General features: G+C 37.9%; 1 protein-coding gene across 8 annotated transcripts in view; it reads right to left on the bottom strand.

The window, feature by feature from the left end:
• The window catches only part of pou2f1b (POU class 2 homeobox 1b), a 199436-nt gene that overhangs the window by 101381 nt on the left and 84486 nt on the right, over nt 1–13569 (bottom strand). For 6 of the 8 annotated variants that reach the window (XM_072585321.1, XM_072585324.1, XM_072585325.1 and 3 more), the window contains 2 exons: nt 13444–13482; nt 6208–6264 (listed from right to left, as the gene is read on the bottom strand). In XM_072585321.1, the coding sequence (XP_072441422.1) occupies nt 6208–6264; nt 13444–13482 (96 nt within the window). The remainder of the gene's footprint in view (nt 1–6207; nt 6265–13443; nt 13483–13569) is intronic. The other 2 variants (XM_072585323.1, XM_072585326.1) reach the window with 1 other exon arrangement.

Consider the following 13569-nt stretch of genomic DNA (forward strand, 5'->3'; position numbering starts at 1 on the left):
AAACTTCAGCAAAAAAAACAAGGAAAACTTAGGTGAATTTTATTTTAAAATCATGGATTATCCAAATGAATACATGTTCAGATCAAGGCACAAACCTTTTGCCACAAATATTCGAAGAAATAGTAATGAACAGTTTGGGAAATTTTTAAAAAAATCATCTTCAGCTTATCATCCGGAATCACAAGGAGCAATGGATAGATCAAACTTTAAAAGAATATATTTAGAGTTCATTGTTAAAATAAATTTACCAAGGTGTTGCCTGAGCTGCAGGATCTGAGTGATGAGGAAAGAGTTCAATGACTAGGATTATTTTCTTTGGAGCAATGAAATTTGAAAGAAGATTGAGAAGGCACTTTTTCTATTAGTTGGCTGGACCAGCAATTATTGCCCAAGCCTAACTGCCCAAAGGGCAGATAAGAGCCAAACCTCATTGCGGAGGGCCTGGAGTCACATCTAGGCCACACCAGGTAAGATGGCATATTTCGCTCCCTGAAGTGCATTAGTGAACAAGACGGGTTTTTCCTGACAATCTGCAATGATTTCAAGACATCATTAGCCTCTTATTTCCAAATTATTATTGAATTCATGCTCTACCATCTGGCATAATGGGATTTGAACACAGGTCCCCAGAACATTACCTGAGTCTCTGTATAAACAGTCTAGCGCGAACATCACTAGCCATCGTTTATTGATTTAGGGTAAAGAGGTAGAAGGCTGAGAGAAGAGTTGAATTTTTTTCATTCATTCAAAGGGTAGTGGAAGTCTAGAACTCACAGCCGACTAGAGTGGTTGAATCACAGACTCTCATACCACTTAAGCAGCATTTCGATATTCACTTGCCACATTTCCAAGAACTATTTAAGGGTCAATATCTGGAATATGGAATTGGTGCAGTCAGATCTTTTGTTAATTGGTATAGAGACAATATGCCGAATGCCCTCCTTTTGTAAGCATCCATGATTCTATTACCATCCCAATGATTGGGATAACGGAAGTTCCCTGTCGGTCCTCATCTCTGGGTGTGCCCTTTATGAGACCATAGGATTCAATACTGTGTCTATACCAATTTTTGAACTGACATAGGACAAGAGGTGAAAAGTCTGAAGAAAAAAAATAATAAACCAAAGCTCAGAGGTTTACACTTCAAACTTGTATCTAAAGTTCCTCACAAAAATAACCAAAGCAGGTGTGCTGGCCAAGAAGTGCTCAAACAATAAAAACCAGAGCAGATAAAAAGGCCAAAGCTGGGGTTTTTCTTGCCAGAGACGAGAGCATGGCAATCTGTCTTAGCAGAACCACTAAAAGCATTGTTCACTGGATCTTATTGAAAAGAATCTCAATGATCTGAATTATGTAGTGAGCATCAGATCAGGTTGCATAGCATGGAGGTGCTTACAAAATTAGGTAGATTATTACGCAATATTTCAAAAAAACTATTGAAGTGACTTACAAGGACTATCACAGACTCAAAGTAATTTGTTAAGAATGGGGAGGAAAAATGTCTTTTGCAAAATATGTTGTTAGCTTTGAGATGCGTTCCCGTGGGTGTAACCCAGTGTACAAAAAGCTTTCGACAAAGACGGAGGGCTGTTTGGCCTTTAGCATCTGCAGCTCTTTAATCATGCATTTTAACTTTGCTCCCCTCCCCACTCACACATTTGTGGAAAGATTCTTGGAAAGTGGTGATTTCCAACCACCAAAGGGGAGGTTGGCAATGGGAAAGTGGGCCAGCGTACTGGGATTTGCCAGTGAACTTTCGCAGTCAGAAGAGGGGATAGCAGTGAAGGGATTGGGGTAGGTGGGGGGGGGGGAGAATGTCACAATCGCCCAGCGAACTCTCCCATAATGGGTGGGCAAGGGTGATCAACAGATAGCTTATTTGTGGTAGATGAAAAGAAAGACAGACTAGCAGCAGGAAGGAGGAAGTGCAGAGGCAGAGTGGCAAAATCCACCGCAAGTTTGATGTGGGCAGTGTGATTTGGGGATGAGCGGATGTTCTGCAGTAAGGAACTAAGGAAGCAATTCTTCTGTTTTCATGCATGAGAGCGATAGAATGCGTGTATATGGGTGACTCTGTAACAGCATGTATATGCCTGAGAGAGTGCTTGTCATTGTGCTTATATTTGCAAAAGAGAGTGTGTGTCATTCCCTGTGTATGTGTCTGAGAAAGTGTACCTCAGTGTGTGTATATAGGAATGTATGTGTCAGCATGTTAAGGGGCTCAGTTAGCTGGACGGCTGACTTGTAATGTAGAGACATGCCAGCGTTGTAAATTCAATTCCCACACCAACTGAGATTACCATGAATGACTCTCCTTAACCTCTCCCCTCGCTTCAGGCGTGGTGACCCTGAGGCTAAACTACCAGTCTTCTCTATGTAATGAGAGAGCAGCCCAATGGTCCGATAAGACTACAGCAGCTTTAGCTTTTACCCATTAAATAACACCCTTACAGACTGAACTCAGTTAATTCATGTGAAAGAAAACAAAATCAAAATTCATGGTGGCCATTACATTATTGAACGAAATCTACTAGCTGGAGCCATTTATGGTGGTACTGAATCCAGATAGATCACAACAATTGTGTCTTATTTTCTGGTACCCTGGGGTCGGGGAGTCCAGAACTAGAGGGTTTAGGGTGAGAGGGGAAAGATATAAAAGAGACCTAAGGGGCAACTTTTTCACATAGAGGATGGTACGTGTATGGAATGAGCTGCCAGAGGAAGTGGTGGAGGCTGATACAACTGCAACATTTAAAAGGCATTTGGATGGGTATATGAATCGGAAGGGTTTGGAGGGATATGGGCTGGGTGCTGGCAAGTGGAACAAGATTGGGATAGCTGGTCGGCATGGATGGGTTGGACCGAAGGATCTGTTTCCATGCTGTACATCTCTATGACTATGACTAAGATAACAAAAGGAGAATCCAAATCTGATTCCACAAGTGAAGGCTTGTACCAAAAGGATTAAACAAAGATAATTTGTTATAAAAAATGACTTGTTCAGAATATTGGCAAGTTCCATTTACTGATACAAAAACATATCAGCTTTTTTAACATTGCATGGATGTTATCAATTTAAATTCATGCCATTTGAAATGAAAAACAGACATGCCACTTTTCAACAATTTCATTATAGATTATCCAACTTTGTTATATTCACAGATACCAACAGTTCAGCCAAATCTGAGATGAATATCTGCACTTGAACAACTTATTTGGTCAGTTATGATGAGCCAATATGGTCATAAATTTAGCTAAATTGGGCCATAATAGGAGACAATATCAAGTCATACCTAAAATATCAAAACTAAGGACCATCTTGGATTTTCCCATACCTAAGACAATATAAACATTCTGCAATGTATTGGCATGAGTGAATTATTGGAAGCTTGTTTTGAATTTCAGCATCCTTGAGGCTACTTTGACAATTGTTTTTAAGAAAAGCAAGACATTTGAATGGACAAATGAATACCAGCAAACCTTTGAGAGCATCAAATTATAGGTTATTTAAAATGGTTGTGAATGCCAATGACATTGGTGTTGATGCAGTGATTTTACAGACAGACAAGACAGGGAATAAACAACCAGCCAGTTATTTTTCTAGGAAACTGAATATATCTGTTGGTAAAAATTCAATGGTAGAAAAAGAAAAACTGGGCTTAAATTGGTTCTACAATATTTTCAAGTCTACATATCCAACAATTCTGCAGAGACTGTTATCTATATGGATGATCATCCTTTCATTTTCCTGGAATTAGTCCCAGATAGGAATTTACAACTTTTTTGAAATTTAATGTTAGAACCATAGAAATTGAAATAACTCTTTTTGCAGGAAAATTACACTATAGGGGACACTTTATCAAGAGCAAACAAACATGTAAGAAAATAAATGCTATAATCAAATTGGGTTTGAGCAGAATATGATTTCTATGAAACATTTTTGTGGATTGAAATTAAATGTATTAAAAATGGTCATAAAATAAAAATAGTGCAGGAAATTTTGATACAGTACTTATCTATGCACACAGAGATGAAGGCTTATAATACATTACTTCAGAATTTGAATTGTAAAGATGATAAAGTTTTTGGTTTTATTTCTGTTATGGTGATTTGTTTTTTTTTAAAAAGTCAGAAAATCGTTTTGTGAATTCATATATTTAATTCAAAGCAGCACTTCCAAGAAAGCATGTGACCTAAGCTAAATATCTAGCTAAGATACCTGAGGAGATAACTTAATAAACACTTGAGTAGTTACGTTTTTAGAACCTATAGAAAGAGTAAAACTAGGGCACATGTATTTCAGTTTAAAAGATAAAGAAAATTTTAACTTGGGCAGTACAGAGGTCATCAATACTGGAAAAATGTCTTCAGCTGTTTTATCAGTCCAGTTAGACAGAGGTACGAACAAAGCCGCAAGCTTTTCTTAAAGAGCAGTAAGGAAATTTTAAAAATCAGTGACTTAGCCAGTTTCTGTGATTCTATGGGAGAGAATCACTACTGGTACATGTGCAAAGAGGAAAAACTTGCAACCTCATCAGTCGATGAAGACATTTTAAGACACAAGTGAGTGATACTTCACAGAGGTTGAGTATCCATAAAGGATATGGCTAAGAAAAAGCTGAATCATTATTTTTGATGATTATGATCAAATCTTTCAGAATTGTCACATACAGACTTATTTTTTTCCTTTTGCATATTAAGTTTATATTATTCTATTGACAGTACATTGGAGATCTCTTGTGAATATGTTCAGTGACTGACTACTACAGTAACTAATCTGTAATAAAAAAAATTTGATCTATCAAACCAGGTTTCATTGTGGAATCTAGTTTGTCCAGTATAACAAAAGTGTAAACAAGGCTTAATCAGGAACTCCCTGTAATGTTTCACTTAAAACAGTGCTAGCATGAGTCCATCAATACATTCAAGCAAAATGTTGAATGCAAGGAAAGACTGCGAGGTTGAACTCTTGAGGAAGAGAGAGGGAGCTCAATATTAGTATAAAATGAGGCACTTTGGAAGGTGTGAGAATAGAACACAAAATGGGAACATCTAATGATAATTTATACAAGAGGTGGTGCCTTACTAAAAAAAAAGAGTTGGGCATAAAATATTTTTTTTAAAATGCACTCATGGGATATGGGTATTAGTCTGTGATGTTGATACAGCTAAAGCAGACTAAATTAAAAATCCTGCAAAGTATAAACCACTTACCTTAAAATTTCAAATTTTCCAACTATCCTAGAAATGAACTAATAATGTTGTCCTTTGGCAAAATTTGAACTTTCAGGCTTGCATGGTCTTATTTCTCTCCAGAATGAATTTTGAGTATATCTAAAGCTCAAGTTACAAAAATCCAGTTTGTCTATCACTTTAAAAGATTTTAAACTATAATAATATTAGAATTATCACCTTTTAGGTTTCTGTCAAAATTTTGAAGCTGTTGGTCAGCTTTCGCTGGATTCCAAGATTAACCTGTGTGTGATACTGGAAGTGTTCTGGATTAATCGCCACCTCAAAATGGCTGTCTGGAATTAATCCTATCAGTTCTTTTTCTATCAAGATTCAACCATGTTTACAACAAACAAATCATTAAACTGTTAACATTTATGGAATCATTGCATTTAACAGCCCCCAAAAAAACTGTGAATACAATAGGTCGTAAACTCGGAACCTTAACCCTGTTTTTCTCTGCACAGATGTTGACTAGCCGGAGTATTTCAACATTTTCTGTTATTTCATATGAAATACAATCCCAGCTTGCCACAAGTCTTTTCCAGTGTAAAGACTTCTGGCAATTAACTATCTTGACGCGACACTTAAATTTTCATTTTCAGCTCTAAAACCAATGCTTAGAATAAACCAAATGATAAATTCTATCTATTATACCCAAAATAATTGCAGCACAAGAGTTGCAAACAGCCTGTTTCAAGAGATAAATTCGTTGGCCATTGCTAGTCTTCTCAAGATTGAAATTTGCCATGGCAACCATGAACAGTTTCTTTTGAGAAAGCAAAATAAAGTGACAAAAGGTCATTTCCGAGGCAGCAAATAGTTTTTTCTCTGCTAATAGGAAAGCAAGGTTTTCCCCCTTTCACTGAACAGGGCAGCTAATTCTGCCTTGTCCTCACCCATTATAAAGAATGTAATAAAGAAAACATTTTATAACAAATTAGACTAACTTTCTAGGATGATAAAGTATGTTACCTGTAAATTTAATGTTTGTGAAGCAGTTGGCTGCAAAGTTGTTCCAGCAAGTTGTACCTGCAACAGAAACAGTAAAGAAAAAAAATGAACACTTATATTTGTGTTCTGTGGACCAATTTATTAGGAGACAAGGATTTCAATTGCCAAACATGCAGAACAGAATCGCAGAATCCCTACAATGCAGAGAGGCCATTCAGCCCATTGGGTCTGCACTGACCCTCCAAAAGGCATCCTACCATGAGTCACCCCACACACCTAACCCCACATTTACCATGACTAATCCACCAATCTGCACAACCTTGGACACAATGGGCAATTTAGCAAGGCCAATGTACCTAACCTGCACATTTCTGGACTGTGGGAGACACCGGAGCACCTGGCAGAAACCCACACAAACACAGGGAGAACATGCAAACCCCACCCAAGGCCAGAAATGAACCCTATGCTGTGAGCCAGCAGTGTTAAACACCGTGTCACCATGTTGCCCAATGTCTGTCTACAAGAAATTAATTTCCTTTCAGGTCATAAAATATTCTAATCTTGCGATGTGTTAGCATTTCTTTTAGTTTCCCTCAAAAAAATACAATTTAAAATAGTGCAAATTATTTTTCACTACTCAGAGTGCAAATAAGCATCTTCAACAAAGCCTCACCTTCATCCCCTTACATCTCATTCAAGTTTGAGCTTAAATACCATTACTTTTAGAAATCACTAACATTTTATTTTTAAAAATCCAAACATAGAATCATAGAGATATGCAACATGGAAACAGACCCTTTGATCCAACCCATCCATGCCAACCAGATATCCTAAATTAATCTAGTCTCATTTGTCGGCATTTGACCCACAACCGTCTTAAATCCTTCCTACTCATATACCCATCCAAATGCCATTTAAATGTTCTACTTGTATCAGCCACCACATTTTCTGGCAGCTCATTTCTATATATGCTCTACACCCTCTGCATGAAAAAGTTATTGCTTAGGTGCCTTTCCCATCTTTCCCCTCTCACCTTAAACCTACACTCCAGGGAAAAAGACCTTGGCTATTCATCCTCTGCATGCCTCTCATGATCTTACAAACTTCCATAAGGTGACCCCTCCATCTCTGACGTTTCAAGGAAAATAGCCTCAGCCTATTCATCCTTTCCTACAGCTCAAATCCTCCAACCCTGACAACATCTTTGCAAATCTTTTCTGAACACACTCAAGTTTCACAACATTGTTCCTATAGCAGGGAGACCAGAATTGCACACAATATTCTAAAAGAGGCCTAACCAATGTCATATGCAGCCACAACATGACATCCAAACTCCGATACTCAATTTACATACCAAATGTCTTCTTCATTATCCTGTCCAACTGCTTTGTTGAAGATGCTTGTTTGCACTCTGAGTAGTGAAAAATAATTTGCACTATTTTAAATTGTATTTTTTTTGAGGGAAACTAAAAGAATTTTCAAGGAACTATGAACCTGCAGTCAAGGTCTCATTGTTCAGTAACACTCTCTAGGTCCTTATCATTAAGTGTATAAGTCCTGCCCTGATTTGCCTTTCTAACAAAAGCAACTTGTTTAACAAACAAGATTTGATATTCTTTACACAAAAAATGTTTATTGAATATAAAGATAAATAAATCATAAAGTTAACACGGCTGTTTTAAACTATGTCATGAATTCAGTTCTATTTTTTAACTGCACACCACCACAGCCCCACCTTTCTCTACTCAATGTATAGAAATTCCCTAATACAAGAATTTCAAAGGTGAAATGCTTAGATTAGACTATATTAGATTAGATTAGATCCCCTACAGTGTGGAAACAGGCCCTTCGGCCCAACCAGTCCACACAGACACTCCGAAGAGTAGCCCACCCAGACCTATTTCCCTCTGACTAATGCACCTAACACTACGGGCAATTGAGCATGGCCAATTCACCTAACCAGCACATCTTTGGACTGTGGGAGGAAACCGGAGAATCCGGAGGAAACCCACGCAGACACTGGGAGAAATGTGCAAACACCACACAGACAGTCGCCCAAGGCTGGAATCGAACCTGGGACCCTGGTGCTGTGAGGCAGCAGAGCTAACCACTGAGCCCCCGTGCCGCCCCACTTATTCAGAAACTACTCTGGAAATCCTCTCAGTATTCTAGTATGCAAGTTAAGATTTTATGGTGATCAATTTTCTTTTTTGGCTAAATGACCCTCCAACTTTTCTTCAAGATATCAAGACTGTGAATGCTGACTGCATTTTATCTCGAAGACATTACATATGAACAAGGAACAAGACTAAGTCACTTATCCCTTCAAATCTGCTCTGTAATTCAATATGATTAGAGGAGCCTCCTGATTTTTAACCTCAACTCTTCTTTCCTGCATATCCCCGAAAATCTTTCATTCCCTTGGTATTCAAGAATCTATCCACCTCTGTCTTAACAATGTTTAAAGATTTTGCACCTTATTATCTTTTCAGGAAGAAATTCCAAAGACTTTCAACCCTCTAAGCAAAGAAAGTGTTTCCTCATATCTGTCTTAAATGGAAAATGCCTTTTTTTTTGTAAAATTCGATGACCATTGCAAGGACCACTTTAGATGCCTTCCTTAGCTGCAGGTTTGGTTAATCTTCCAGCTGCTTTTCCCTTCACAAAATCCAGACTGAGCTCAAGCCACCATCTATAATTCATGCATCCAATGACAGTAGTCTCTCTGTTGGTCTGTTTAACATTAAGCTCCTTCAGTTTTCCCAACTTGGTGAGTTGTAGTTCATTAAATCAAGACTGCAACTACTTGCTTTCTGCACTAATGCCCAGATAACTCAGACAAAAGAACCTTCAGCCACAGATCTACCCGCTTCTACAATATATTTGCAGATCTTTCAGCACAGAAGTACAAATTAATTGTTTACCTTCAGTATAACTTTTTGATTTTGTCACCCACGTGTGCAACTTATACCTAACATGGAATAATGGAGTTGCTGGACACGTTAAGACATGTTCAAAATAATACAACTTACAGAATCCATCACCGCCCTTCTCTTTAAATAACATCACTTAAAAACAACAATTTTTTGGTTTTTATAACATTGCTGTTTTCTCAAAGCCTGCTGAGTCCAAATTGACGGTTTTGTTCCTACATTATAACAATGTCTGGACTTGAAATTATTTCAATGATTGTAAAACATTTGAGGTCCTGAAGGTATAGCCAGATAAAAGCAAGTCTTTCTTTCTTACACAATCAAACTTAACTTAGTCTTACATTAACCAGCTTCTCTGATTTCACTCACTGGTTTCAAATAAAAGGTTTCAATATGGGATCCAAACTATATGGACATCCTTTGATCCAGTCTTGTTCAGGTCCTCTCATTCATCTCTTACAGAACACCTGTTTGCTCTGCAAGTGTGATCAAGCTTTTGCTTGCTTAACATTTTACTTCTCCACCCTAATCCCATTGTGAACACTTCTACTGTTCCAATAAAGCTCAAGGATTAGCACCTTTTGTTTTGCTTAGGCACTTCATAATCTTCTGAGCTTATCACTCAATTCAACCATTTCAGATCATAACAACAGTACCTTCAGACACCAAGTAAAGGCAATGATTCTGTACAGGTAAAAACAATGACTGCAGATGCTGGAAACCAGATTCTGGATTAGTGGTGCTGGAAGAGCTCAGCAGTTCAGGTAGCATCCGAGGAGCAGTAAAATCGACGTTTCGGGCAAAAGCCCTTCATCAGGAATAAATTATTCTGTACAGCTTAGTCAGTCAGTCAGACTGTCTTATTGTTCTCTCTCCTAGCCCATTTCTTTATAGCTCTCTTCTGGATTGCTGTATTATCATCCAGATCCTTTATAACTTTTTATGGTTCCTGGCTTGACAAACTGATTTAGCTCCATAAAATGTCAATGCTTCCACTCAGTTATTATTTTTCATTTTATATTCAAGATGGATTAAAACTGATAAGCAAAATTGAAAAATGGAGCTCTAAGCTTTCATGACTAGTAGTCTGTTTACACATGGTCTGGGAGTATAACAACAAATTCACTTTCAGTAACATTTCACTTGAAATGAAAGTCAGTAAATGACCAAAGACATCATTTAGATGAATATCCACCGAAGTAGTCAACAAATAATGCTAAATTCAATAATCCAAAACATTGACGTCATCTCTGCCCAATCTTACTAAGTTCTTCTCCATGGCGGAACACTCAACATTAAACACCCTCACATGCACTTCTACACACAGCCAATCCAAAAACCTCTAAACTCATAACACACAAAAACATTTATTTAATATTTCTTTCTGATAATCCAGTCATTTTGGAAAGTGTACAGCGCTAAAGGAACTAAATCCAAATACTTTAACAATTCATTACATTTGCGATAAGCAACAAGCAGAAATGAATAAATGAAAACTAAGATAAATCATTGTTTTATTTTTAATATTGTATGTCCCATGTCCAACCAACTTAGAATGGAATGTGCTTGGGGAGACACAAATCTTTACTGGATTAGATTGTTTTTTCCACAAGCAACACAAGCCTGTAAAAGAAAAACAAGAACAGCTCATGCAATGTTTTTTGCTTTTCTTATCAAGATGGACTTGTTTTAATATACAATATATATTAGAATATTGTATAATTAATAGATATATACATGTAAACATATACTGTATATTTGGACTCATATTGTTACAATTCACCCAAATAGACAGAAAGAGATAAATTGCCAAATAACCCAACAGAGAAATTAAAAAATGTGATTTCACATTTTGAGACTTTTACTGAAAAAAACAAAAATCAACACACACAAAACATTAATTAACAAGCAACTAACACATCAAACTGAAAGCATTTGTGTGTGGATTAATGAACGCAAATGAAATGTGCAGACATTTCTAGCAGACATGCAACAGTATAGGAACAGTCTCAAATACCTCCTTCCTCACCAAAGATTCACTTTACCCCACCCATGGCTAATCAAATCTTCAGTGTCCTTTGATAAACATGTCACTCAGCTAAAGTTTTTCCTGCTTATGACTATCAGCAGAAAGGCAAACCTTAAGACTCTCCATTCCTTAAATCTTGAAAAGCCTTGTCTGTTCTGTTTCCTTTCCTTTGAACAGAAACCAAACTCCACAATGCATCCCGTTTGGTTGTAAGCATGAAAATAATTCATGTGCTTTCCCACAGCAGTAATGCCTTTGTTTCTTTGTGGTCCAAATAGGAGCTATCGTTTTTTTCTGAGAGATATTATGAGAAGTCAAAAATACCACCCCATTTCATTGGCTTTCTGCTGGAGTTCCACACTCCAAGGCAACAAGATCATCACATAGATGTCTTCAAGATGAGGTGACAATTTGAAATTCTTGGTTTTAAGCAAATGGTACATTTCAAAACTTAAATGCAGAATCTCACATATTCTCTCATACATATTTATGTCATCAGAATACTGCACTGCTGGGGCTTTGGCCAATCTTCCCTTTCAGGAATTGGTGATGCCTTAGTTACAGATAATGGTCAACAATGTCCTCGACACTCAGAAGTTCCCTCATCTTAACTTTCATTCTTCAACGAGCATAAGAGGTACAGTTCGTAAGTTTGCAGAAGACACCAAAATTGGAGGTGTAGTGGACAGCAAAGAGGGTTACCTCAGATTACAACAGGATCTGGACCAGATGGGCCAATGAGCTGAGAAGTGGCAGATGGAGTTTAATTCAGATAAATGCAAGGTGCTGCATTTTTGGAAAGCAAATCTTAGCAGGACTTATACGTTTAATGGTAAGGACTTAGGGAGCGTTGCTGAACAAAGAGACCTTGGAGTGCAGGTTCACAGCTCCTTGAAAGTGGAGTCGCAAGTAGATAGGATAGCGAAGAAAGTGTTTGGTATACTTTCCTTTATTGGTCAGAGTATTGAGTACAGGAGTTGGGAGGTCATGTTGCGGCTGTACAGGACATTGGTTAGGCCACTGTTGGAATATTGTGTGCAATTCTGGTTTCCTTCCTATCAGAAAGATGTTGTGAAACTTGAAACGGTTCAGAAAAGATTTACAAGGATTTTGCCAGGGTTGGAGGATTTGAGCTATAGGGAGCGGCTGAACAGGCTGGGGCTGTTTTCCCTGGAGCGTCGGAGACCGAGTGGTGACCTTATAGAGGTTTACAAATTATAAGGGACATGGATAGGATAAATAGACAAAGTCTTTTCCCTGGGGTCGGGGAGTCCAGAACTAGAGGGCATAGGTTTAGGGTGAGTGGGGAAAGATATAAGAGAGACCTAAGGGGCAACTTTTTCACGCAGAGGGTGGTACGTGTATGGAATGAGCTGCCAGAGGAAGTGATGGAGGCTGGTACAATTGCAACATTTAAGAGGCATTTGGATGGGTATATGAATGGGAAGGGTTTGGAAGGATATGGGCTGGGTGCTGGCAGGAGGGACTAGACTGGGTTGGGATATCTGGTCAGCATGGACGGGTTGGACCGAAGGGTCTGTTTCCATGCTGTACATCTTTATGACTCTATGACCTGTCAGGCAGCATTATTAAATTGTAAATTGTAGTTGATTACAAAGAGTCACTTCTGACTTTTGAAAAGGCTTGCCAAAAAACTGTATACATTTTTAACATCTACTTACATTTATAGAACACACTCGAACTTTAATGTACTAAAATGATCCAAAGAACTTCACAGAAGCATCAAACAAAATTTGACACTGAGACACATATGGAAATATTAGAGCGGATGATGAAAAGCTTAGTCCAGGGGATAGATTTTAAGGAGCTCCTTAAAGGAGGAAAGCAGGGCAGATCGTTGGAGAATTTAGGAAGGAAATTTCAGAGCTGAGGACCTAACTAGCTGAAAGCATGACTGCCAATGGTGAAGTGATTAAAAATGGGAACGTGCAAGAGACTAGAATTAAAAGAGCACCAATATCTCCAAACTTTGCATTTACTTCAAAGTATGACCCAGTGCAAAAACAAAAATTTAAATATAAACCTTATACTCTAATACTAGCAAATAGCACTTTTAAGCACAGTGACAACATGCAGTTAGTTAAACTGCCATCACTACCTCTAGGCAAGGAGATGCAAAACTGCTTGCAGCATTCTCTTTTAACAACAACAAAAATGAAGAACCTTTCTTTGTAAACTTCCCATAAACCGCTGCCTCACAAGTCTTTCAAGTTTGATCAAGCAACAGTGCACACTGCAATAACCTCAATAAATATTATAGGTGTGAAAACTCACATATAAACATCTGTTCGTCACATCTGACATGTAGTTAACCTGAAGTGACAAGAAAATGACAGTACAGTATGTATGTGTACATGAAAAACATTTTGCTATGATATGATGGAAGGAGCTGACAAAAGT

The sequence above is a fragment of the Chiloscyllium punctatum genome, chromosome 15 (genome assembly GCF_047496795.1).
Source record: "Chiloscyllium punctatum isolate Juve2018m chromosome 15, sChiPun1.3, whole genome shotgun sequence".
NCBI classification, from domain to species: domain Eukaryota; kingdom Metazoa; phylum Chordata; class Chondrichthyes; order Orectolobiformes; family Hemiscylliidae; genus Chiloscyllium; species Chiloscyllium punctatum.